Here is a 25,442-nt window from a genome sequence, read left to right as displayed (position 1 = left end):
TACAAAAATAATATATCTTTATTAATTCAGTATACTGATATAGAGAGAACGGAAAATAAAAACCATAACTTGGTTTAGTGGAATGACCGACAATTATATAAAGAATACTGATGCTAAGCAGTGATGCTTGTATGAGCTATCACCTTGTTCTGATGCAGTATTCTTTGCTGTTAATGTCAGTAGAATAACACCCACTGTACATGAAAACATGAAAACTGTCATGGACAATCGTAAAAAAACCAATCATTAATTCCAACCCAACGAGTTCGAAGCTTGCACAGGTTCACTGATTTGAACAGTTCTTGTTGGAGACCCAGCCTCAGAATCATAGTTGTTTAATCTGTTGAAAATAGAAATACCTGAAGTCTCTGTAGAGTTGTTGGATTGAACGCCAACATTGGATTCAGAGTCAGATGGTGGTAATTCAATGGTCTTAGAGTTCTTTTTGTATCTCTTGAATAACAACAACATCAAGGTCATATACAAACCACATCCAGCTGCTGCACCAATAGTAATTCCAGAAATTCTAGCTTTATCAACAGCGTTGCCGTTTCCATTTGCTTGATCGATGGACCCGTTGTTCAGTGATCCGTTGCCACCGTTAGAACCAGAACCCTTAGTTGCACTGTCTGATGTATCTAAACCAGTCAATGGGATTCTGCTGTCAATGAGACTAGCCACCGAATTCAAAGTTGGTTTAGGATTTCTGTACAAGAGCGATTGGGAATCTTGTACCAAGTTACCCAATGCCTTTACCGAATCAGATGGGAAGTAAACCTCGGCGACGGTGATAGTGTATGGGATCCCAGCCGCAGTGAATGGAATTAATCTCTTGACAGAAACATCACTGTAATCATCTGAGTTGCTGAATGGATAAGTCAAGACTTGAGGCAAGTATTGGAAAATCTGAGCAGAAGAGAGCGAGTGTGAAACAATCCATGGATAGTTCAACTCCGATTTGAAACCAATGTAAACAACTTCGTAGTTACTTCCTGGAGTGGAAGTAGTAGCAGGGGTGATTGCTTTTGGTAATCCGGAAGTTTCAGCAGATGTGGCAGTAGCTCTAGCAATAGTCTCAGTGGCAGTGGCAGCGGTACTGGTCTGCTCAATGATCAATGTACTAGGCAACCAGTCACTATCACCAGCTGGTGCAGTGGTACTGCTTGAAGCTGGTGCTGGTGGAAGAGTGGTAGAAGCTGCTGCAGATGGTACTTCAGACGCAACAACTGAACTGGCTAGCTCTGGAGCAGGAGAAGCAATCGACGTCACAGAAGGTTCAGCAGTAGCAGAAGTTTCAACACTTGCTGAAGAGCTTTGTTCTTCAGCTTGACTCTCTGGGGAGGCAGATGAAGAAGCGACAATAGTAGTCGATGGAGATTCAGAACTGAGTTCAGAAGTCACTGGAACAGCAGATGAGAGTGGTGCTGATGAATCACTAGTCACCTGTGAAGAAGTAGGTTCTGGTGCTGAAACTGTAGACAAAGATTCAGTTGCTGAGGCCAGTGATACTGGTGCTGGCTCACTGCTTGAAGGAACTGCCGAAGAACTTGCCAAAGATTCCGAAGTGCTTGGACCAGGAACCAAAGTCTCTGAGCTAACCGGAGTTGCACTTGATTCAGTCACTACAGATGATTCCGGGAACAGTGAAGTTGAAGGAACTGCTGAGGAAACGGGGATTGGTACCGTGCTCAGCACATCTGAAGAAGAAGGAATTGGTGTGGAAGACTCGATTGGAAGAGATGATTCGGTTGGAGTGACCACTGGAACAGAAGATGACTCAATTGGAGTAACCACTGGAGTAGAAGAAGATTCAACAGGGGTGGTCACTGGAATTGAGGATGATTCGACTGGAGTAGTCACTGGAATTGAGGACGATTCGACTGGAGTGGTCACTGGAATTGAAGACGAAGGCACGGAAGAATCGATGGATGAAGTGACTGGGGCTGCAGAAGAAATCTCACTCGAAGATGGAATGACAATTGGGGTTTCAGAAGAAGCAGTGGTTGGGGCAGCAGATGATTGAGATTCCACTGGGGTGGAGGTTGGGGATTCTACTGGGGAAGTTGACACTGCTGGAGCTGAGGAGGGAGCTGCTGACGACTCGACTGGAGATGGAGCTGCTGAAGACTCAACTGGGGATGGAGCTGCTGAAGAAGTCAAATCAGTGGTAGTTGGTTCGACGGGGGATGACGAAACAGATGCGGATGATGGTGCAACTGGGAAGGTTGTAGCAGAAGGAGCTGCTGAAGAAGGTGAACTCTCAACTGGGGCTGAAGATGCAGCCACTGAAGACTCTGAAGGAGAAACCAACACAGTCGAGGAAACAGCACTAGAAAACTCCGAAGAGGTGGTTATTCCAATCTCAAGTGGGTTCTTGAATGTAGGAGTGTTCGAAGCGGTGGAAGGAGTGGCCAAAGCCGTGGAGGACTCTGGACTGGTTTCCGGGGTGGTTTCTTTGGAGGTTTCTCTAGTGGTTTCTCTAGTGGTCTCCGGGGTGGTTTCTTTGGTGGTTTCTTTGGTGGCTTCACGGCTCTCTTCACCAGTTGATGGAGCATTCCTTGTACTCGTGGTAGGGGTATTTTCTGGAGTAGACTCTTGAGTAGTTCCACGGGTGGTTACAGGGGAAGTGCCTGGTGTGGTTTCTGGTGTGGTTTCTGAGGTAGTTCCTGGAGTGGTTCCTGGAGTGGTTCCTGGAGTGGTTCCTGGAGTGGTTCCTGGGGCACTTGATTCAACAGGCACTTCATCAGAGATATGTGGTGTGTGGGGGGTGTTGGCAGTGTTTGGAGCCGATGAGCCACTGGATGGAGCTTCTTCAGAGGTAGGCTTGCCCTGGGTTGATGGGGTTTGAGTGGTAGGGGTCTGAGTCACCTGGTCCGAAGTTCTTGGGAAAACTGGCGACAGAGTATCGTCAGGGGTATTTCTAGAGGTATCGGAGGTACCTGGGCCGGTGCTGGATGCAGGGGACGAGCCTCTGTTGGTAGAAGAAGGCACAGGAGCCGCAGAAGACGAGGAGGTAGCACCATCGTTCTGGGAAGGAGTGGATGGGAACAAACCACCCAAGAAGCTCGAGCCGTCGAAGAGGCCTCTTCTGGTGGAGCTGGAGGTTTCAGGGGCGGAATCGGGAGTGGATCTCTCGGTTCTGTCGTTTCTGTTGGAGTTCACGCTGGAGGTTTCAGGAAAGGATTCTGGAGTGGATCTCTCGGTTCTGTCGTTTCTGTTGGAGTTCACGCTGGAGAGCTGGGCCAAGGCCGTGGGGGTGGCGCTCACGAGGGTGGTGTTGCTGGCATCAGCGCACACCGAATTGAGGAAGGACAAAACAAGCACGGACGTAACCACGTTCAATTTCAAGTTGGCCAACATGGTGTAGGGGTATCGTAAAGGGGGGAATCTGAAGTGAAGGACGGAAAGAAGGACTGTAGTTAGGATAAAATCAAACTAGGCTGGAGGAAGGGACCAAAAACAAATCACTGAGCGGCTAGCAGGTTCAGTACAACGGGCGATGGGACGCTGGCGTGTTCATGAAAGGGCTGGCAGCACGTTGGGAAGCGAGGGACAACGGGACTGGGGGAGTCTTGGTGGGATAAGGCTTCCAGGGCGGGAACCAGACGGGAACCAGAGTCAGGAGTGGGCGGTTAAGGTTGCTAGCACAAGTGACGGTGGTGGCGGAGGTTCACGGGTGGACGGTTCACGGATGGAGGGGACGTGTGGGGGCGGTGGTGAACCTGAAATGGAGAGTATTGGCCTTGGAACCGTAGAGAAGCTGTTGGTAACCAATATATATAAAAGAGGCAGTTTTTGGGTGGGATAAAAAGTGGATACAAAGGACGTGACACAAAGGGCGGCAGGCGAAAAGAAAGCACGCTTATGTAAACCCGCGCACATGTCATTGTTAGTACATTTCTGTCTAAAACAGCTTGAGACGAGCGACGGCAGGGACACGTCTGGGAGGGTGGTGAGGTGCGTCGTCTAGAGGGTAAACAAACAGCGGGAGGTGGGAGGGCTTGAGGAGGGGGGATGAGTTACGGATGTTCCAGGGAAGTGCCTGAGCGGTACGGATGTGAGAGGAGTGTGTGAGAGGTACGGATGTTGGAGTGTTGCTGCGATGGCCGTGGCGAGGACTACAAGATCGGCACCCTGCGCAGGTGGGACCTTATCACGCCAGTGCAAAATAATTCAGGCACCAGCTGAGCGGTGCGGGCGGGTGTCGCTTATAGTTGTGTGGGCCAATGGCATCGCCGGCGCCTGGCTGGCACTGGCGATTGGCAGTATTTTGTGCGCGCGTCGCAGGATGGGGATGCGGACGCCGCATGGGAGTGTTGACAATGTGGCCCAAACGATGCGGTTCTAGACCGATTCGAGATCGGGGACGGTCTGTGTGCAGGGGTTGCGAAGACCTCGAATTGGGTGACAACTGGCATATTCGGGTGGCCCGATGCGAGGGGAGGCTGTTCCACGCATGCCTGGAGACGAGCCTCCGGCACTTGGCACGAGCGTGTCAGAGGGGTCCTGGTGATGTTGGTGCCGCTGGTGCTGCTGCTGGTGCTACTGGTGGTGTGACAGATGGTGCGACCGTGGTGCAGATATGTAGGTGGCAAGGCACGCTTGGTGCGCCAGCCGCAGGCCTGCACAGGTATATCCGCTGCGGATTCGCTGGACTAGCAGTTGCAAATGTGGGGGCACTATCAGGCCAGTTGTGCGGGCGTAGCTCCAACATGGAGGGCCATCGAGATCTCCTCGGATCTCTTGTATTGGGAGGGTGAGTGAATTTACTGGGCAGTTTTTTAGAAGGACTCTTTGTCCTAAGGATTGAGTTTTGGTGAGTCCCTTCAGAATTTGATCAGTTCAGATCTGTATGAAAGGTCCCAGTTGCAGTAAAGGTATATCGGTTGAGTATTGGTAAAGGTTATCGTTTCAGTAGTAGGTTTATCGCTTCAGTATCTGTATGTAATGTCCTAGAGAATTACAGTAAAGGTTTATCGGTTCAGTATTGGTAAAGGTTTATCGCTCCAGTATCTGTGTTTAAGGTCCCAGAGTATTGATGTATGGGTTTTGGAGCCGACTCTATAACTGGTTCTATTCTCCATCATCCTAGATACGGATTTTTAATGTGCATACAACATGGTCAATTTCGAAGCTAGAAGCAATAATCCCCGTTTCATGACAATATCCCTAGTCGATGGAAGCCTGGGGCATTATCTCAGTTGCATATAAAATACTCTTAGAGGAAAGCAAATTGATACTTGAAGCGTATCAGCCAAATTTCAGTCTTGATAGCCGTCGTGTTGGGAGCATTAAATTAGTGCTGTGGAGCCAGTCGTTTTGCAAAGTTATCAGCTCCCTTTTTCAAACAATTGAAAGTCACAGAAACATCCACAACATCCGTATCCAGGATTTCGCCAGTATTTTGGATGATTGTTCCTTAGTCAATATAAATTATTTACTGCGAATGGCTATCATAATCGCTACTTTGCAGTTCCTTTGGCTGGCTGTGGTTTCGAGGCTCGAGTATTGTTATGGCACAAACTACTTAGTCGTGGCCGCTAATAAACGCTCTTATCCACCTCTGGAAGCAGAGTTATTAGAAGCAAACCCTCGCTCTTAGTAATGGCTAAATCCGCACTTCTTCAATATCTTTCTGAATCGGCCATATGCACTCCTCCAATCCTGCTAACATGTCCCGGCTCCGTAAGCTCGACAGAGCGGTGCTTGACACCTCCAGCGAGCTCCTCGACTCCGACGACCAGGCGGCGTTGATCGATCGCCTCTCAACAGAAAACATTCACTCCTACGCCTCCGGCAAGCGGTACCTCTCGCTTGCCCTTCTCGTACAGCTCCCTGTGGTGATGTACTTGGAGCATCACCACAACCCGCAGGCTGCACATGCCCATTTGCGGGTGCTCCTCATCTTGCTCTCCAACGTACTCACTCTCGTCAATCTCCGTGAGTTTGCCGTAGGAGTGGCGTCGCCAGTGCCGATTGCAGTGCCTGTTATAGTTGACGTGGTCAATGGCATCATCTGCTGCCAGCTCCTCTATTCGCTTGGTGCTGGCTGGTCGCTCGAGAAGCTCTACTATCTACTTCCATCCATCAACCTCGGCAGTCTCGTGCTCTTCCGGTGGTGGTACGTCAGTACCATCCACGAGGTGGAGGCGTTGGGCAAGCTCACCTACAAGTACAAAACTGTGTGAGAGAAGGCAGTCCGCCAGAGATCATAATATCCATCGGCTATTAAAGGAATAAGCTACTATATCCATCAGCTAATTATCTTTAGCGACACTAACTGGGTGAGTCACTTGCTACTAGGTAATACTTGTGAGAATTGAATTGCCAATCCCCAGAACAGCTAATCACAGAGTCACAGCCACAATAAGATTCACAAGAAAGAGCTCCTGTCAACGTTACGTGAAAATAGAATCGAAAATCCTGGTAATATATTTGTTAGGTTGTTAGCCAGGATAATGATGACTTGTCACAGAACCTTGCAATCTTGGGAAACAACTCAAAAGTTTACACAGGTAAATTTTTAGAGGGTATTAGATCAGCAGGGGTTGAATCTTCTGTGAGTTTGGATAGTATAAACGATATAAGAGTAGTCCAATCATAATGGATGTTCCACCATTCAATTCTAAGAGAATGTTAGGATGAATAGCCTACTTGGGAATACCATCAAGATTAAGACCCACTTCAATGAGTAGACCCTGCGTGGTGACTCTAGAAAAATACTGGCGAATTACAGTGTGTGATGTACGTAAGCTAGCTTGTGCTATATAAAGCTCAATAATTACGAGCTCAATGGTAGAGTAGTCCACTCATAATGGATGTTCCAAGGTTCAATTCTAAGTAATTCAAGTAATAATAAAAAAGGAGAATGTTAGGACGGATAGCCCACTTGGGAAACCTCTATTTTGGAAGGGTGTACTTGTACAGGAAGGTCCCACAGCAAGTTGCGTAGACATCTAGCTGGTTCGAATTAATGCTAGGTATAAATATACTACATGCGAGTTTATAAATGATGGTTCCAGATTTATGCATTAGCGGGCTCATACTTCTGGAGTCCACTTCATACTGAGTTGATACTTGTGCAACTAGTATCCTTGTGAAATTTGACCACCCAGGGCACTGAAGTGTGTTCTGGAGTCCACTTGAGTGGCATCTGTACTCCATCAAAAACTAGTGGAGTCCAGCGCAATTCCACTGAGTGTCACACTTCATTACGAGAAGTTATAGTTCTGTTTGCGGTTATACTAAAATTATTGGTATTAGAACGGACCTGTAGGATGGTGTAGCCTACTGGAATACTCGTGCATATTTTTGCTTTGCATGGCATACTTCTGGTGTCTCTGAGCTAAAATTGTGATTCCTCTGATCCCATCCGTACTACCATACCCTCCTAGGTCATCTAGCCACAACCCCGGTCTTCATACTAGATGAAACGACCCTGGATGACATTATCTGACGTGACATTTACATGACTTTTACCACCCCGACAGTGCGTGGCTGAAGAATTTGCAGTTTACATCTGGGTGACCCACCCCACAACTTGCCCCAGCCCAAAGCTGTCACCCAGATGTCCCAGATGTCCCAAATGTGTCATCACTCGCTCCTCGCCACCAGAGAGCCCGATTCCGCCGTCAATGATCTCTTCTGTAGCTGTGATGATGTAATTCGCTACTCAGATTGCTCACCTACATCTTTGCAATTTTCGTAAGAAATGTACAATTTTGGGACAAGATTATTTTGCTGGTGCACTAATTCCAACTGTAGCTTGCCTCCCAGACAAAAACTAGACGAGGTGGATGTATGTGGGCAGCGACGAGCCGAGTTGGCATATGTTTGTTAGCCCGCTAGAAGTGTGGTGGAAAGTGTGGTTGCTCCAGTACCAGAACCTGTGGCTCCAGGACTGGGTGGTGGGGCAGTTTCAGGGCAGTCAGGCTCGGTTCTCAGACTCGGTTCCAGCCCCAGTAAGTGCGTGGGGTGTGTCATGAGGCAACCCTCTTTTCCGGATTTAGTCTGCCCAATGCGGAAGTTGTCCTGCGAGTGAACGAAAATTTTCACTACCTGAGATTTCAGGGTCTCGCAAATGGTTCGAATTTTAGGCGGTGCATGGCGCTAGGGAGTCGTTTCATCTGAGCCATGTAGAGGGTGAGATCACCGTCTGCACGGGACGGGAGTGAACCACAGTCACTCAGGGCATCGCAGGACTATTGGCTCTAAAACGGCACAACACCTCCAGCGCTGACAAGACGTTTGCCGTGCTTGGTGGCCTGACGCACCCTGCACCTCACAAAGTTTCGCTGTGGGGTTGTGCCGCCTGGCACACCACTTCTGGTATGAGGGTGGTCGTCAGACTCACCCAAGGCGATCATGCTCATGGTCCTGGCCCGTTCGTCCAGAAGCGGAGAGTGATCATTATTTATCAAATAGACAAACAGGGAGGGGAAAGGCCGCTAGCGGGAATCGTTTGGCTCCATTACCGACTACGGTTTTCGCGGGGTGACTGGTGCATAATATGCATAATGTTTACCCAGTAGCAGGTTGCTGCGGGCAGCGTCGGTACCGAAAGCTGCAGCGCGCACCGTGCACGGTGGTAGCGCCCGGGGGACGAGGGGGTCCTGGTAAGACAGCCATTAGCCGGGGTCGGCAGTGTGGCATTGGTACCAGTTCCAAAGCCTGCCAATGCCGCCTCCATGCCCAGAACTACGATCCGGCCCCGATCAATCGCTTCCAAGCCGCCCGTGGTGACACCACCAGCAAGTGAGCGAGCCCAGCAAGCATGTCCGGCTCGCTGGGCGATCTCCGCTTCGCGCTTCCAGCTTTCCCGCCGAGCACGTGAGTGTCGGTGCGAGGGCACCATAACCAGATCTAACTATAAACGAATTATACAAAGAGCAACCCGTAACTGGAACACATGCACTCGCGCTGCCAGTATGGAACCATGCTTGCAGGAGTCTAGCTATAGCGTGCACCGCAGGCCCATGGTATCCGGACACAGGGCCATGCACATACACCTGCATTTTTTGTCGTGTCGGAGCAGCGGCTGTGGGGGGTCACAACTCTCTAGAATCTGCTAGTGGATCTCCGACCGTTCCACACCGTTCCACACCGTTCCAACAGTAGCGAAGCGCCCGGAATCAAATGACTTGCATACAGGGCAAGCTCTGGCGTAATGGGAGCCATGGAAAAGTTTTCACCAACACTGGCGATGATCTCGTCTCCCCGTCAGTCCATCGGGTAGCCCCACAGCCTTTCGTGTAGCATGGATGGTCGTCTGGGTTGCCCCAGCGAGACTGGTCGCTTCGCACTGGAGATCGCGAGCGGTGTTGATGCCAGCCAGAGCGACAAAAATAGCGCGGGCAAGAGATTTCTCGCTAGGCACCGCGGTGCAAGGCTCCGCCAAGGTTCTGGAATCAAGGCTGGAACCATCCAGCAGACAGAGGTTTGGGCAGTCTAGACACTGGTAAGGGGCCAGGGTGGCTCCAGCTGCCACGTAGCAGACGACTGGCACCATGGCGGCACGGTGGCGGCATGGTGGCGACACTATGGCGGTGTTGTAGAGAGACCAACAAGAGGCGTAGTAGGACGTCGACCACGTTGGGTGTTGGGTGATGGGGGAGGGGGTACCACGGTGGTGGCAGCTGGCCCCACGAGTCCCACCACGAGGTGCCGAGCATCGCGGTAAAAATTTTGTTGTGTCCTAATAACACGTGTGGGGGAGAGGGAGGTGCTGGTTAGAGGGGTGGCAAGTGTCTGGCGATGGACGCCAGATACGCCCACCACCGCATTAACGGGAAAAGTCCAAACATGCATCTAGTCCAGGGTGACGTAAAGTTGGGTGTGGCAACTTGGGGCATAACTATCAATAGCCCCAAAAACCCGCGGTAACAGGACTTAGTGAGAATTTTTTACTGGTTGCTAAACACTGCAAATTGCTCATACACCACAATTTGCTGCAACTGGAATATATAAATATGGTTAACCGCTCTTATCCTAGCCCTCCGAAAACCATTCCTATCGAAAGACATTTCCATCCCCTCTATAGTCCGACACTACGCCAATCATGTCTGATTTGGCCTTCAACAACTACTGCATTACCTGTGATCAGTTGTGCTCCCACAACTCGATCTACTGTTCGGAATCGTGCAAGACGGTGGATGAACAACAATCATCGCATATAATACATCGTCACGAGGACTCGCCTTCGGCCACCACTTCCGAGGAGTTGGTGTCGCCCTTGTTAGCCCCCAACATGTACCAGCACTACAACGGCAGCCAGTCGTACGGGCAAGACTTGTCCAAGTCGCCCTTGCTCCTTCCCTCCAACTACTATACCACCTCCAGCGGCGAGGACTCCAACAGGGACTTGGACTACTTCGACTTGAACTACTCGGTGCAGTCCAACACCAACTACGCGTTGGCCAACACCAGTGCCAGCTCCGAGTTGTTGAGCAGCATTCCTTCCACCAGCCACAACTACAGAAAGTGGTTGACTGCTTGCTTGTAGCGGGCGCTTCATCATGCCGTTTATGTTGTTTACGAGATTTTATTTATTGGGTTAGCTACGGGTTTTAGCTATATTATTTGCTGTTATAGAGAATATCATATTCATAGTCATTACATAATCATCCTCACCCATGTGTAGTTTGGGCCCGGCGTGGGCCAACCGTCGCGATACCGGAGGTGGATCGTGGGGTATTGTAGGTTCCGGTTGTGCAGTGCTCCACACCTGTCCTGACAATACTTCGGCTCCAGACGTGGGGTTCGCATGTTGCAGTGCCATTGATCCCGGTAGCGGTGGGAGGGGGTCGCTGGTATCGGATTTTGTTGTGATAACAATCAGATCGCCGTCTGTCCACTTAAGGCGGAACTGCGCCGGCTGCTTGCCTTGTCCAAACCTTCTCCTATCCACACCCCCCCCATCTCCTATTTGAGTAGCAGAGGTTCCTGACAACAAGCACCCCAGGCCTGGTGTGAGGATCGGCTCACGGGGGTGGAAAACGCATCCCACCTGCCGGATGGGGCAAGTGGAGCCACCGAGCGCATTGTCGGTGCTACATCGCTAAATGCCCCCATAAACCTACCCATTTATTAGCTCACTTGCTCCTGCGATTGGCGCCAGTAATCCACGCAGGTGCTATGCGCCACGTTTAGGCGCCACCGGGTGTCGCATATCGGGAAAGAGTGTGCGCATGGTGCGACATTGACCGTGCTCATCCCCAGTAGAATTGCCTGTTTGGGTAAACATTGGCGAGGCTCCATTGAAGGATGGCAATACCTCCTTACTGGCGATCGGGCGCTTTGCTCTTACTGGGTGGGGTATCTGCTGCCGTGATTCAAAGTTTCAACACCGGCATGTCAACAAAAGTAATTCTCGAAAAATCGTTTTGGGACTGTCTGGCCCCTTGGGCCCCTTGGGCCCCTTTACACGTTAGCCCACTATCGGCACTATATTAAGAAACCGTAAATATGTATCCCTGTCGATTGGGAGCGTTGCGTGCATATCGGGACCTCTCCAAAAAAAATCTCCTGGGGGTGAGTCGAACACCCGATCTCAAGATTACTTTGAGTAACTCATTACAGTCTCGCGCCTTAGCCAGCTTGGCCACCAAGAGGATTTCTGAAAAATAGATGTACCGTTGAGGTAGCGACTATTTCGGAAACTCTGACTAAAGTCACCCAAAATACGTTCTACGGGACTGAAAACTGGACACCAAAGTATTAGCATTTCTTTAAGGCCAGTGTACCAATTACAAGAGAATAAAGCAGCTGTGGGGCGAGATACATCCATATTTGAGTGCTGGAGAACGGGGTCACGTGACCAGATTAAGCCCCAGTTAACGCCAGTCCAATTGGCCAACAGCTACTGGCGGACCCGAGTCCATCAAGCCTGCTCACTTCAGCCCAAACGGTCCCTCGTAGAACCCTCCCGTTCATTTCTAAGTCCATGGACTTCCCGCCATGTTTCGTCTTTTCGCACGACCCAGTGAAAATACATACCAAAATTTTTAGTGAGAAGATTCCAACCACAACCATGTTCGGTGCCTTTAAGTCTACAGCCACCTTGAGTGGTGGGTACTTATGGAAGTTTGCCCCAAGATTATCGGTTCCCCAAAAATACAGATTGAGACAAAGAATGAAGACGGTTGATGCCAACGTCGAGGTTTTATACCAGTCATTGATACAACACCAAGGCAAGCAAGAAGGTGAAAAAACCGGGTTTGGCAAGATCGACTACTTGAAATTCGACATGCCCAAGGAAGCCGAAATGTCCCCCAGAGACAAGTACACCACATTCAGCAGAAACGAAAAGCACTACAGAAAGGATCTTCACAGGGTTCCCAAATGGACCAAGAAGTCTTTCAGAGAGAATCCAAAATACTTTTAGTTGGCTACGACTATCAGCATGGTCATTACTCATAATTGGCGATTAAATACTAGCGTTGGGGGCGATGCCACTGATGCTTGACAGCTGGCTTGTACATAGATATTATAAACGGAACGAAATAACTTGTTGTAGACTGGAGGAGATGTTCGTTGATTTCGCCGAGAGATCTGAATGCAGACCCTTTACTTGAGACCTTTACTGCATTCTGGTGTAATACTTGGTTCCTGAGATGGATAAGTAGGCATTTTCGCATATGTGGGGGCCCCCAGTGGTCCAGTATTAGCTGGTACTTTGTCCGTAAAAACCATATTGGGCAGATTCTCCCATTGATTGTCCTTTGTTGCGGATTGATTGAGAATGGATCAACATCACGGCTATGCATCTGGACCCGTACAGTCTTGTGCTTAGATGCGTGGACTGTTAAAATGGATCAATATCACGGTTCTGGTGGTAAAGCGTGTGGTCCACATCGATTCTGTGTGATTTATGGATTGATACAATTGATCAGCTGGTGATGGTGTCCCAGATGTAATTTGAAATGAAAAAATCACTATACTTATCATCCACCTTCAACACACTTGTTAGGTTAGTTTCTTTGTTGAACACCAAGACCCTATCGTTCTCGTTCTCCTGAGTATCGAAGTTCTCGATTCTCACCCCCAAATTTCTGTACAAATTGATCTTTAGGATATGCGAGTCTTGGTCCAACAAGTCGTCATTTTCTCTTCTCTCAAACGGGTTGTTGAACAAACTAACGACTTTCTCCTTAATCTCGTCCAATTCGATTCCTAAGCTGCTTTTGGAGAGCTTCAACGAGCTGAGTGAGCTCTCGAGGTCATTCAACGTTTTAGCTATGCTGACCTTCAAGTTGTCGAGCTCTATGGATTTCTTGTTCAACACTCGGAATATATTCTCATCCTTATTGATTTCACTGACGTTATAGTCTTTGAACGCACTCAAGCCTTGGATTATCTCGTAGTTATAGTCACTGATACGGTTCAAGAGGTTAATTTCGTTGGTGTAGTTGTTTACGAGCTGTTGCAACTGGGTGTTCTTCGCAAACAACGCTTCTATCTTGTCGTCACGGAGTTGTTTGGTGGAACGGATGGTGTCTTCGATTCGTTCCAACGTGAGGAGTTCAGGCTCGATCTCGATGCTGTCTATCGACTGCTGGATGATGTCTTCCGGCGTGCCTTGGATCATGGTGGTGGGGTGAATATTGTAAACAAATGTTTCGCTTATATGTTACATCACGTGCCTGGGATCACATGACCAACCCAGTCCCAACACAAGTATTCTTTTCACCCACGAACTCAGACCACCATCATGAGTTACGGGGGCAACAAGAACAAAAAGACGTTCGAGGACGTGGAGCTTCCCACCAACCCCAACCTTCCCGTTTGGTTGATCACGCCCAAGGAAGAAAAGTTGATTTTCGAGCGGTGGAGAAAGAAGGCGTTTGCTCGTTGCGATGATTTAATCCAGGCCTACGTCAAGTGCTCCAACTCGTACAAGAATCCCGTGGAGGGAATGAGAATGTGTGACGAGGCCAATAAGGCTTCGATGGGATGCGTGGCAAAGTATCAGAAGCAGGAGTACCTCGACATCGAGAGAGAGATTTTGATCGACGAGAAGATTGTGAAGAAGAAAAAGTACAAGGAGTTCTTGAAAAGCTTGGAGGATGAGAAGAAGAAGGCAGTATGAGTACGAGTAGGCTCACTTATACTTGGAATCATGTACATAGAAGAATTATTAGTAGTCTGAGATGAATAATATTATCACATATTGACATATATACAAGTGTAGTCTACCGGAGACCACACGACACACGGTGCCATTTCGAGGTGCACATAGCTATTTTTGGAGCTGATGCAGTAGTTGTATGGGTCACGAACCGAAACAATGCTCTTAGAGCCACATCGAATCTATCATTTCAGGAATTAGAGTAGTCCCTTATGCTGTTGATTCCAGAGAAGTGAAGTAAGGATGTACCATCAGCAATCGATTCTGACATCAGCTATCGATTCCGTTTATACTTCAGCAGATTCCATTTATCTCTCAGCAATCGAATCCAGTTTAATTTCAACTAACGATTGCAGTTATATTTCTACTATCGATTCCACTTATTGCCCGAGAAATCGATCTCGTTATCACTTCAGTATTGTAATTATCACTTCATTGATTCCAGTCATCACTTGATCGATTCTAGTATGCACTTTGGAGCACCACTTTTGTCTCTCAGCAAATGCCCTTAATTAGTTATCACTCCCCTTGCCGACTCTCACAACTTCAGCTGTGCCGTGCTTCACTCGTCCTGCGTTTCTTGCCCGCTGAAGTTGTCGTTTTCAAACACCGCATGGCTTGCCATGAACATGGCAGCATGGAGCTTGCCTAAATTCTCGATCGACTGGTACTGAGTGCAAGTTGTGTGGATGAGCTCGTTGAAATCGGAGAGATTAGCGTGGAGCTGGGCCATCTGCGAGTTGAGATGGCTCAACTGACGCTGCTTGATGGAGGACGCCACCGTTCCACTGGGAGCACTCATGTTTGGGGTTTTGCAGTGTTTGTTGTGCGATGATAATAGGGAGCGCACGTGACGCGTTTTATTAGGAGGATGAGTTTACATGTAACTATTAGAGCAAGGCGACATGAAGCAAGACGTGACAGTAAATGACACGAGCGAATGGTAGCAAAGAAGAATCGCTCAATAAAAGTTGAAATTAGGAAAAATTAAAGACTACTTTGTTTTACTTTTGCAATATTTTAGCATGAATTTGATCTATTGGCAAGGTCTTTAGAGCTATTACGCGTTCAAATCGGGCCGATTCGTAAGGCTAAGGGGAAAAAAGAGCTTAATAGAAGAGCCTTATGATGTGCAAATGGTCTCACTTTGAATTATTGCGTAACTACGCTAATATGCCTTATACTGGCACCAGAAGCTACGAATTAGTGCGCCGAATTATCTTCATAAATCTGTATTCGGATTTCTGAAAGCCACTCCATCCAGCCAGATTTCATCTGGTAATGACTCGCTCAGCCATTGTAGGCCTTTTTTTCTCTGGGAAACGTGTCTGCCACTTCAATGTGTATGTCCAGCCAATTGCACTAGCTGCGAAATGTCCATACTTCACTTACGGGGGTCAATAATGTATCTACATCTTCTAAAAAACTATTTCACCAAAGTACGTTATATGGCACGAGATCTATTTTCTGGGGTTTTTGTTTGAAGCCAATTCATGGCTTCCTCGAATTTACGTCTAGGTAATAAACCAGTGAAGAACAATACTAGTAAATAGTTTCTGCTCCGGCTCAGTCTCCACGCCAGCCACCACCACTAGAATCCACCACTCTGGACACTCGTCTATCCTCTAGCTGTCCTATTTCCCTCTGCCAGTTTCCGCCAGCCTCTACTTCCGCGATTTGGCACCCATTCCCATTGCCACTATAATACCACTCCAACCACCACTCCAACCACCACGTCCAGGGACCATTACCACCAGCACCAGCACCAGCAGTACCACCAGCACCGTAGCCAACCTCCTTCCACGCCTATCCTCCCACCTTCCTACACCTGACTCGCCATGACTCCCCCACACTCACCCAATCCGTACTTTTCCATGTCTCCGAAAATTGAAAACTTTTAGAGCGGAGCAGAACGGAACGCACTTGATTACCATTCTTGAATCACGATAACCACCCACAAGGTTGTACCACCCACATTGTCGTCACACGAGCACACGCCTGGCACTCCGTCCCGATTCTGGCCTAGTCACCACTACTGAATAGGGAAGCATCGGTCCACTTCACGCCATGTCTTCACCAGTCGAAAAACCTCCCGATGGTGTACGAATGGCAATCCCAGAGCCTCCAGTCCCGATCAAGCGGGAGTCCTCCGAGCTGCGCATGGGTCAGCCTGCCAGGGCCCTCGACCCATCCAAAGGAATCTCCCAGCCTGCGTATCCCGCCGCCAAACCCATGCGGGCCACTACAGCCACCAATGCTAAATACGCCAAGATCCAGCCGGCAATTGCCCCCAAACCGATGGGGGCTGTTCCCAAGCCCAAGACGTTCTCGCCGGTGGCCATTCTCAAGAACGGCAAGCCGGCTCCATCCCCAAAACCCGACGTCAACTTGAACATCAACACTTCCAAGCGATGGGTGCTCCCCCCACGCCCTCGTCCGGGCAGGAAACCGACCCTGGCGAACGAGGAAGACCCCAAGAAACAGCCGTTGAAGGTAGCCACCTCCACCAGCGTGGTGGCGTCCGATCTAGGCCGAATAAGCCCCAAGAAGAGAGCTAAAGTATGCAAGAAGGAGGACGAGGGTCCCACGCTCGTGAAGCCTGACGATCCGGGACTCATGGCAAGCGTGGTGGCTAGCGAAACGCTGGCAAGCTCGCTATCCGTGCCACCTTCTAGGACTCTGTCCACTACTTCTGCTGCACTGCCACCACCACCACCGCCAGTGTTGAAGACAGATCCCAAGACAGAGCTCAACGACTTGAAGCTCACCTACTTGAACAAGCTTAAGGAACAAGAGCTCATCAGAAACTATATGGAGGTCATCACCAACCAGATCAAGGAGTTGAACTTTGTCCAGAGCGGAGTCATCACGTTCGATGCGTTGAAAACGAACCGAATCAAGAAGGCCAACGGCTCATCAGTGTCAGTCTCCACGCCACTCGCCAAAACCACAAATTATGACCAGTTGGAGTCTATCAACAATCTTAACGATTTGAATAAGTTTCTTGGCTACCTCACCAGATCTTCAAACATAATTCACAGTGCCACCAAACAAACCAATAAATCCGAAGACGCGGACTCAATCTTGAACCAGCAAATCCATCATTACTTGAACGTCAGGTCACAATTCAAATCGATGCAGATGGAGGAGACAAAGAAACTCCACAGCTTGAAGGAACAAACCCAGATAAAGAAAAAGCCAGTCCTGCTTGGAATCGATAAGAGCGCTGTCGAAACTAAACCGTCGTCAATTTTATCCAATAGTTCGTTGTCAAAGAATGCATTTTCACCAGATTTGCTTGGAATGAGAGGGACGAATTTATTTGACGAAACGGATAACGATTTGCTAATTGATTTAGTAAATGATGATTTCAACCGGGAAAGCCACGATTTAATTTTGGACGAGTTTTTGGACAGTGCAAAGGTTGACCTTGATCAGAGCAGGCTTGAGATCGAAGAACAACAATTGGGTAATGTTAAGATTTATGACAAAAACGAGGCACCTCCAAAGGTGATTAAGAAGAAGCTGAAATTGAACTGCGGATTCTGTACTAATGACACTCCATGCTTGTGTTTGGACGCGGAGATCGATATGGGACTTTTAAAATAAGGAATAGAAATGTGTATACGCTGTAAATATTAATACATTTGATTCTTAATACGTAAGGTGATTTCAGTATTCCAGTAAGGAGAATATTCAACTGTCACAGTGTGTTAGTCAAATATTGAAGGCATTTAGGTTACATATTCTTTTTCGTAGTGGGTCAAGTATAGTGAATATTAAACTCGTAATGTCGAAACATGCTAGTAAGATTGGGTCATATATTCACTTTCTTAGCAGGTTAGGTTAGCCAAAGATTGGGGGTCATGCTAGTAAGACATATGGGGAATGGAACAAAAATATGTATGGATTTCGTTTCCAGCCCAAGGTAAAACGTATGAACGTCTCTCAACACACAGACACCATCTACAGTAATCACAGTTTCATGGTTTTAAAGAATAAATACGTAAATGCAAGATTTAATAGAAGATGAGGTAGGAACCAAGAGTGGCAGTAAGTCCCAAAACAACGTACCCAGTTCTGTAAACCCCCTTGAGAGTCAATTCTCTACCGGTATCCCAGACCAAATGTCTGATACCGTTGAAGGAGTGGAAAACGAATGGGTATGACATAACAGCCTTGGCCAAGAATTGGACTCCCAATGGCAACGCGGTGAAGGCAGAGACCAAAGCAGCGGAATCCAAGCCCAAACCAAAGATCGACGAAGCAGCGTAGCCACAGGTCAAGGCATAGAATCCACCAGCCATGGCAACACCAGTGACTCTGTGCAAACCCGACAAAACCCAAGTCAATTGTGGCTTGTAGATGGTAAGATCTGGGGAGAGGGGTCTGTTCTTACGTTGGGCAACCAAAATCTCCTGTTCCTGGTCGTGGGAAGCTTTGACGGAAGCAACACCACGGATGCTCATGACGGCAGCCCTGGAAGGCACCATAACACGGGAGGTAGCTAGATGTTAGTACGGTTCGTCAACAGTCCGAGGCAGCAGTATACTCTGGAATCAACAGTAGCACAGCTCTGGAAGCAACACAGTGCCGCTGCAAGAGCTTCACTCAGGAATATCCTTCCTGTTCCAGCCTTCATGGCTGAGGTCTTTCTTCACTCGTCTTCTGTTCCAGTCTTTCCAGTCTTTCCACTCCTGCTCTCCGCTCCGTCCGCTTGACGGCAGCACTCCTCTCTCCGCTCACATACGTCTCAATAATCCTAAACCGGAACGCAACATCTTGTATCTATACTGGCTGCTTGCTAAAGAAATTTTAGTGGTATCAACTAGTTTAATCCCGGGGAATCTTGGAGCCAATGTCCAATCAAACGCTGGGAAATATAATGGTCACGTTCCAGGTGCGACACCGCACCTACTGTCGCACCCCGACATCGGACCCACTTCACGACATTATCGCCGCGTCGTCTGGGGGCACTCACAACCCCGTGACTTATCCCAATACTGGCTGCTAGTTAATCACTCATAATAAACATCCCCTGGAACCCCCCACAAAGTCAGTTATGGAAATGGATGGCTCTACCACCACCAGCACGGATCCTCCCCATCGGAAAACAACCACCTTCACTATAGCCGCCGATAACGAAAGAGCCAGCGACGAAGGCGACCAACAGTCACAGGAGCCCCATCACAACCAGGGCCATCTCCGCCAGCAGCACTCGTACGGTGACTACGATAGCGAAGGGAACACACACGAAAACGGACGTCTGGGCCTCCATTCCGAGGACCAGACAGAGTACCAGTCGGAAGACCAGCTGGGCGACCAGTCGGGAGACGACCAGAAGGACGAGGAGGCAGTGGCGCCAGAGTCTTCGGATCTCATCTTCAAAAAGAAGGACTTGAGCAGGTCGCGTACCCAGTCGTTCCAATCGGTGCTCTCCACAGCATCCTTGAAATCCCTCAAACAACAAGTCACAGGCAACACCACCACCCTCGCCAATAACCCATCGTCCAACAACAGAAACAGCAGTCTCATCCCCTCCAACAACACTAATAATACCAAGAACTTCCAATCGTTCATCCAGGCACCAGTGTTGTCCAGCGTGTCCAACTTGAAGAACGACGACTTTATCGAGATTGGCCAGCAGTTGCCGTTCAACGACAACAAGTCTGCTGCATCCCATTCCGGCTCAGACAAGTCGGCGAGCAACAACAACGACGACTCGATGTCTAGTCCCAACGGCGACGAGTACTCACACGAGGACCAGGACACTATCATCCAACAGCAAAAGTTGACCTTGAACGCATTGAAAAAGTTGAGCTTATCTCCTATGTTAATATCGAATAATGACCAAAACTTACCCCAAAGGTTGGCTCGCAAGCCCTCACAAAAGAAGGTAGAGGCTGGCAGCAACAACAACAACAAGTTGAAAGCCCCAGAACCTTACAAACCGGCCGAGGTAGACCTTTCGTCATTTGCCAGTCTTACAAGGCAACCCAAATTGGCCCAAGTGGCAGATAATAAGGAGCTGCAGAAGAGCCAACCGGTTGCTAACGATTCAAAGAAGACTTTGCCAAAGTTGGAGGAGGACCATCAAGCCGAAAATGTTAACAAGACACAGAACGACCATCAAGCCGATTTAAGGTCACAGCAATCAGGTAATACTCAGAAACATCAACAAGACCAAGAGCTGCGTCAGCACCAACAACAGAATTCCCAATTATCCCAGCATGTTCAACCCCAGCATCAGTCTATTCCCCAATCACAAAATCAACAGCAACAAAGCAAGGTTCCCGCTGCTGTCATTCCACCTCAAAGTATGAATACGAGAAGACAATCCAATAATATTCCCGCCCATGGATCTAATCAACTGTCTTATGTACTGAACTTTCAACTCCACAACCAGCCTCCTCCATCAACTAATCAACATGCAATCAACCAGTACAAGCTTGCGCAAATAGCCCAACACCAGCAACAATTCCCACAGCAGCCTCCACAAACGTATTCTCAGCAGCATCAAAGTCCTAGTCAGCATCAACAATATCCACAAACTCCTGGCCAACAGTCGGCACAGACATCCAAGGTCAGTAAGCAATTACAACAGATCAAAGGTCTTAGAAGTCCCATGTATGTCCCAGCAGTATTGAGAATGACTGTCAATGGTCTTTCACCCACTAGTTCTAATATTTCGAGCTCCATTACATCTAACGCTAGTTCTCCAGGTGAAGGGGAAGTGAACTCCCCTAAACAGAACTTGGAGCACAATTTAAACAACTTGCAGCATCAAAACGATTTGGAACCAAAGTCATCCACAGCTTCTATTAGGTCATTTGATTCTGGGATATCTGTGGAATCAGGTACTTCGAACAAACTCAACGGAAAGACCAGTTTCTTAGGATCATCGAAAAACTACTACGATGACGTGTTGAGGGCACCACCTACACGTAAGCATTGGGTCAAAGATGAGGTGGTGTTCAAGTGCAGCATCCCCAAATGTCCCAAGGTGTTCAATTTCTTCGAAAGAAGACACCATTGTCGGAAGTGTGGAGGGATCTACTGCAAGGAACATACCTCGCATTATCTTTACATTAATCACTTGGCTCAGTTTACCACTGGTGGAAGAGGCACGCTTTCTAAGGTGTGCGATAACTGTATTTCTGAGTACAATCAGTTTATTCAGAATGAGTTTGGGGTGAGCATCAGCAACTCCAGTCAGAGGTCCACGCCCAATCTTTCGGTTCCGGAACCTGAAGAGCTGCCTATAATCCCCAAGTTGGAGCACAGAGCCACTCAGATCGACAAACCCATAGTTCCGTTCGAGAAGAAAGAGCGCAATGAACAGCTTGTTGGTAGTGTTCCTGCTAACTGGAGCTGGAGCTCCTTCTAGCACTCTAGTAACGAAATACCGAATCGGAAGTCATATTGGAAGAAAAGACCGCGTCCTTACCGATAACATTAATGAGAAAGATGGCGCTGAAAACATATATAATGAGTAATATTTAACCAATATACTGTTGACTCTTCTTTCAGAGGAAGATGTAACAAACAAGTATGGCGTAGGAATGATCTTTTTGAGGAAGGGTTACTGGATTAGGCTTACTAGTACGAAAGTGTCTCGTGGTGATAAATTTTGTGTACTGGAGTCATTTTATCATATCAATTTCCAGATAAAGCCATCCTTATGAACGAGATCGACGGAAAGGGCTATATAATAATCAAGACACAAGCACAAGAACCTAATAGTACAGCAAAGCTTCTACGTCACGGGCTCTTAGGGTCCAGTGGTTCTCAAAGTCAATAAAATTCTAGTAATTAGACACCATCAAGAATAATACCTACACAGATTATATCCATTTAAATTTCTTCACCAACAGAGGACTACGCAGAGCTACACACAAACACATGCCACCCCGCTTAGTCATATATTAAGCACTTTGTAGTTGAAATAACCAATTTTGTTCATCTTGACTACTGGAAAATCCACCAAAAAATTTACTCAAAAACCCACCTGGTTGAGTGAGTCAAACAGCTCTGACGGATAGCTTCCCCCAATCTGAATACAACCTGCTTGGTATAACACAATGGCCAAAAAGAAACCACCCAGTATCGTTCAGAGCATAGGAACACCCAGAGCATATATGCAGTACAGGATTCCATCAAGACACGGTGGATTTTTCAACTGAGGAAACCACTTTGACAATTGCACCAAACCACACCCGTATTCCCAGAATGTCGTCACAACACGCCCCTATCAGAGTCCTCGGGGTCAATGTGGAAACAATCCGGTTACTCTTACGAGCAATCATCTTTATCTCCATCGCAGGAGCTGCCATACTGAGTCGGTTGTTTTCGGTGATCCGTTTTGAAAGTATCATTCATGAGTTCGACCCATGGTTCAATTTCAGAGCCACCAAGTACTTGGTGAGCCACTCGTTCTACGAGTTCTTGAATTGGTTCGACGACAGAACCTGGTACCCATTGGGTAGAGTGACTGGTGGTACTTTGTATCCCGGATTGATGGTGACTTCAGGTGCTATCTGGCACATCTTAAGAGACTGGTTGGCCTTGCCTGTGGACATCAGAAACATCTGTGTCCTCTTGGCCCCAGCCTTTTCGGGATTGACTGCTATTTGCACCTATTTGCTTACCAAAGAAATGAAGGATTCCAATGCTGGTTTATTGGCAGCTATTTTCATGGGTATTGCACCAGGTTATATCTCCAGATCGGTGGCTGGATCTTACGATAACGAAGCCATTGCCATCACCTTGTTGATGGCCACCTTCTACTTCTGGATCAAGGCCATGAAGTTGGGCTCCGTTTTTTACGGAACCTTGACTGCGTTGTTCTACTTCTACATGGTGTCTGCTTGGGGTGGCTATGTTTTCATCACCAACTTGATTCCATTGCACGTGTTCGTGTTAATCTTGATGGGTCGTTACAATCACAGATTGTACACCGCATACACCACCTGGTACGCCTTGGGAACGTTGGCTTCCATGCAAATCCCATTCGTGGGTTTCTTGCCTATCCGTTCCAACGACCATATGGCCGCTTTGGGGGTGTTTGGCTTGATTCAATTGGTGTCTTTTGGTGATTACGTCAAGTCTAAGGTTCCTCACAAGCAGTTCAACACTTTCTTGGTGGTTTCCTTGTTCTTGGTGACTGTGTTGGGTATTTCTGGCTTGTTTGGCTTGACTGCCTTGGGCTGGATCGCCCCTTGGACTGGTCGTTTCTACTCGTTGTGGGACACCAACTATGCAAAGATCCACATTCCAATCATTGCTTCCGTCTCCGAACATCAGCCTACTGCCTGGCCTGCCTTTTTCTTTGACACCAACATGTTGATCTGGTTGTTCCCAGCTGGACTCTACTTGTGTTTCCAAGAATTGAAGGATGAGCACGTTTTCGTGATCATCTACGGTGTCTTGTGTGCCTACTTCGCAGGTGTCATGGTCAGATTGATGTTGACCTTGACCCCTATTATCTGTGTTTCCGCTGCCATTGCCTTATCCAAGTTGCTTGATGTTTACTTGAACATCGTTGACATCTTCAAGCAAGAGGTATCCGACAAATCAAAGAAAATCAAATCTCAAACCTTGCCAATTTTCCAATTATTGTCCAAATTAATTGTGTTGTTATCATTTGCCTTCTACCTCTTCTACTTCGTGTTGCACTGTACTTGGGTCACCTCAAATGCCTACTCCTCGCCATCGGTGGTGTTGGCATCCACCAACCCCGACGGATCTCAGCTCATCATCGATGACTACAGAGAAGCTTACTACTGGTTGAGAATGAACACTCCAGAAGATGCCAAGGTCATGGCTTGGTGGGATTATGGATACCAAATTGGTGGTATGGCCGACCGTACTACTTTGGTCGACAACAACACTTGGAACAACACCCACATTGCCACGGTTGGTAAGGCCATGTGCTCCAACGAAGATGTGGCCTACAAGATCTTGAGACAACACGACGTTGATTACGTATTGGTTGTATTTGGTGGATTGTTGGGCTACTCTGGTGATGATATCAACAAGTTCTTGTGGATGGTGAGAATTTCTGAAGGTATATGGCCAGATGAGGTCCACGAAAGAGACTACTTCACCGAGAGAGGTGAGTACAAAATGGACCACGAGGCTTCCAAGACCATGCAAGATTCCTTGATGTACAAGATGTCTTACTACAGATTCACCGACTTGTTCAACGGAAGAGACGGTATTGACAGAGTGAGAGGACAGACCATCCCAGCTGCCCAAAGCCCTGAATTGAATGTTCTTGAAGAAGCATTCACATCCCAGAACTGGATGATCAGAGTGTACAAGGTCAAGGATTTGGACAACGTCGGAAGAGACTTGAAGCAAGCCACTGCTTTCGATAAAGACACACAGAAAACCACCAAGAGAAAGAGATCGGTCAAAAAGCCTATCTTGGACTTAAGAGAATAGTTAGATTAGCGTATTACAAATAAACTCGGTATGATTGATTGAAACGAAATGTGCGGATATCGTGGGGTATTTCGGACAACAAAGTTGCTTCAGTCACATGGTAGCGTCATAGTACCTCAGCACATTAGGTTCAAAAGGAACCCCAAAAGGAGGCTTCTTGGAATCATAGAAGGCTTATAATGCCCCGCACTTGTAACGTGTACCCAAAATCAGTTCTCGGACTATTGTGTTGAATTTCTACCATAGTGCCGAGTAGGTATCTCCGCACTTTTTTTTGGATTTATAAGTACCCTGGGTTCCTCTACTCAAATACATGCAAGGATGACTGGAGTCTTGGATTTGGAAACCCACTTGGGGTTTTATAAGTCATATCATTTTAATCGTGTCAATGTGATCATTCATACCATTTGTATTCCTATCATCTTGACCACAATCGTCACTGCCCTTACTACCATCAACATCTCAGATCAGCACCCATTCCTTAACGTTGGTACTGCATTCACAGTTGCTTACGGCATATATTACACCTTATTGGATACCCCCGTGGGTCTTCCTGTCTTCTCCGGTTTGGTGTACATCAATTATGCCATAAAGGAACACTACTTGTCGTTGGATGCCCTGCAGAAGAGTCAATTTGTGAAATCGGCATTGACCTTACATGTACTTGCATGGCTTGCTCAATTCTACGGTCACGGTGTTCACGAGAAGAGAGCTCCTGCATTATTGGATAACCTCTTACAGGCATTGGTTTTAGCCCCATTCTTTGTGGTGTACGAATTGTTGTTCGTCTTGGGTATAAGAAAGGACTTGGAAAAGGCAATGTTGAACAAGGCAGGCGTTATGAGAAGTAAGTTTGCATCATCCAAGTAAG

At 47.8% G+C, this 25,442-nt stretch overlaps 12 protein-coding genes, 1 non-coding gene and 1 pseudogene across 14 annotated transcripts; 9 read left to right on the top strand and 5 right to left on the bottom strand.

Moving 5' to 3' along the window:
* Window positions 1–246: 246 nt before the first annotated feature.
* On the bottom strand, window positions 247–3,360 carry MSB2 (Msb2p; the record flags this gene model as incomplete). Its single annotated transcript, XM_020211180.1, has 1 exon — window positions 247–3,360. One exon carries the CDS (start codon window positions 3,358–3,360, stop codon window positions 247–249), a length of 3,114 nt encoding a protein of 1,037 aa, XP_020062415.1.
* Window positions 3,361–5,672: 2,312 nt separating this feature from the next.
* On the top strand, window positions 5,673–6,188 carry CANTADRAFT_7774 (uncharacterized protein; the record flags this gene model as incomplete). Its single annotated transcript, XM_020211179.1, has 1 exon — window positions 5,673–6,188. The coding sequence occupies one exon, from the start codon at window positions 5,673–5,675 to the stop codon at window positions 6,186–6,188; it is 516 nt and encodes a 171-aa protein (XP_020062414.1).
* Window positions 6,189–6,778: 590 nt separating this feature from the next.
* Window positions 6,779–6,848, top strand: CANTADRAFT_t234 (annotated as a pseudogene). The gene has a single exon. The product of its transcript is annotated as a tRNA-OTHER (tRNA).
* Window positions 6,849–10,057: 3,209 nt separating this feature from the next.
* Window positions 10,058–10,501, top strand: CANTADRAFT_23421 (uncharacterized protein; the record flags this gene model as incomplete). Its single annotated transcript, XM_020206959.1, has 1 exon — window positions 10,058–10,501. The coding sequence occupies one exon, from the start codon at window positions 10,058–10,060 to the stop codon at window positions 10,499–10,501; it is 444 nt and encodes a 147-aa protein (XP_020062413.1).
* Window positions 10,502–11,519: 1,018 nt separating this feature from the next.
* On the bottom strand, window positions 11,520–11,609 carry CANTADRAFT_t219. Its single transcript has one exon. It is a non-coding gene; the product is annotated as a tRNA-Tyr (tRNA).
* A 419-nt stretch (window positions 11,610–12,028) lies between these two features.
* Window positions 12,029–12,382, top strand: CANTADRAFT_55888 (mitochondrial 54S ribosomal protein mL60; the record flags this gene model as incomplete). The annotated part of the gene is made up of 1 exon (XM_020210507.1): window positions 12,029–12,382. One exon carries the CDS (start codon window positions 12,029–12,031, stop codon window positions 12,380–12,382), a length of 354 nt encoding a protein of 117 aa, XP_020062412.1.
* Window positions 12,383–12,886: 504 nt separating this feature from the next.
* On the bottom strand, window positions 12,887–13,585 carry CANTADRAFT_56017 (kinetochore-associated Ndc80 complex subunit; the record flags this gene model as incomplete). Its single annotated transcript, XM_020210530.1, has 1 exon — window positions 12,887–13,585. One exon carries the CDS (start codon window positions 13,583–13,585, stop codon window positions 12,887–12,889), a length of 699 nt encoding a protein of 232 aa, XP_020062411.1.
* Window positions 13,586–13,708: 123 nt separating this feature from the next.
* CANTADRAFT_56055 (uncharacterized protein) lies at window positions 13,709–14,086 on the top strand (the record flags this gene model as incomplete). Its single annotated transcript, XM_020210538.1, has 1 exon — window positions 13,709–14,086. The coding sequence occupies one exon, from the start codon at window positions 13,709–13,711 to the stop codon at window positions 14,084–14,086; it is 378 nt and encodes a 125-aa protein (XP_020062410.1).
* Window positions 14,087–14,687: 601 nt separating this feature from the next.
* Window positions 14,688–14,927, bottom strand: HSK3 (Hsk3p; the record flags this gene model as incomplete). Its single annotated transcript, XM_020210462.1, has 1 exon — window positions 14,688–14,927. The coding sequence occupies one exon, from the start codon at window positions 14,925–14,927 to the stop codon at window positions 14,688–14,690; it is 240 nt and encodes a 79-aa protein (XP_020062409.1).
* A 1,265-nt stretch (window positions 14,928–16,192) lies between these two features.
* HAP42 (Hap42p) lies at window positions 16,193–17,734 on the top strand (the record flags this gene model as incomplete). The annotated part of the gene is made up of 1 exon (XM_020211178.1): window positions 16,193–17,734. The coding sequence occupies one exon, from the start codon at window positions 16,193–16,195 to the stop codon at window positions 17,732–17,734; it is 1,542 nt and encodes a 513-aa protein (XP_020062408.1).
* A 367-nt stretch (window positions 17,735–18,101) lies between these two features.
* On the bottom strand, window positions 18,102–18,932 carry CANTADRAFT_27173 (succinate dehydrogenase cytochrome b subunit SDH3). The gene has a single exon (XM_020208023.1). The coding sequence runs from the start codon at window positions 18,592–18,594 to the stop codon at window positions 18,145–18,147; it is 450 nt and encodes a 149-aa protein (XP_020062407.1). The 5' UTR covers window positions 18,595–18,932; the 3' UTR covers window positions 18,102–18,144.
* A 255-nt stretch (window positions 18,933–19,187) lies between these two features.
* On the top strand, window positions 19,188–21,621 carry CANTADRAFT_91743 (uncharacterized protein; the record flags this gene model as incomplete). The annotated part of the gene is made up of 4 exons (XM_020211856.1): window positions 19,188–19,389; window positions 19,492–19,826; window positions 19,887–21,362; window positions 21,436–21,621. The coding sequence occupies 4 exons, from the start codon at window positions 19,188–19,190 to the stop codon at window positions 21,619–21,621; spliced, it is 2,199 nt and encodes a 732-aa protein (XP_020062406.1).
* A 733-nt stretch (window positions 21,622–22,354) lies between these two features.
* On the top strand, window positions 22,355–24,571 carry STT3 (dolichyl-diphosphooligosaccharide--protein glycosyltransferase subunit; the record flags this gene model as incomplete). Its single annotated transcript, XM_020211177.1, has 1 exon — window positions 22,355–24,571. The coding sequence occupies one exon, from the start codon at window positions 22,355–22,357 to the stop codon at window positions 24,569–24,571; it is 2,217 nt and encodes a 738-aa protein (XP_020062405.1).
* A 321-nt stretch (window positions 24,572–24,892) lies between these two features.
* On the top strand, window positions 24,893–25,441 carry CANTADRAFT_7764 (uncharacterized protein; the record flags this gene model as incomplete). Its single annotated transcript, XM_020211176.1, has 1 exon — window positions 24,893–25,441. The coding sequence occupies one exon, from the start codon at window positions 24,893–24,895 to the stop codon at window positions 25,439–25,441; it is 549 nt and encodes a 182-aa protein (XP_020062404.1).
* Between the last annotated feature and the right edge of the window lies 1 nt (window position 25,442).

Source organism: Suhomyces tanzawaensis (genome assembly GCF_001661415.1).
Source record: "Suhomyces tanzawaensis NRRL Y-17324 unplaced genomic scaffold CANTAscaffold_7, whole genome shotgun sequence".
Lineage (NCBI taxonomy): Eukaryota > Fungi > Ascomycota > Pichiomycetes > Serinales > Debaryomycetaceae > Suhomyces > Suhomyces tanzawaensis.
The sequence above is the reverse complement of the archived record's forward strand: the minus strand, read 5'-3'. Positions and strand labels throughout refer to the sequence as shown.

Bases quoted from the DNA above. Each gene is read 5' to 3' on its own strand.
- CANTADRAFT_27173 (XM_020208023.1), bottom strand. From the start codon at position 18,594: ATGAGCATCCGTGGTGTTGCTTCCGTCAAAGCTTCCCACGACCAGGAA.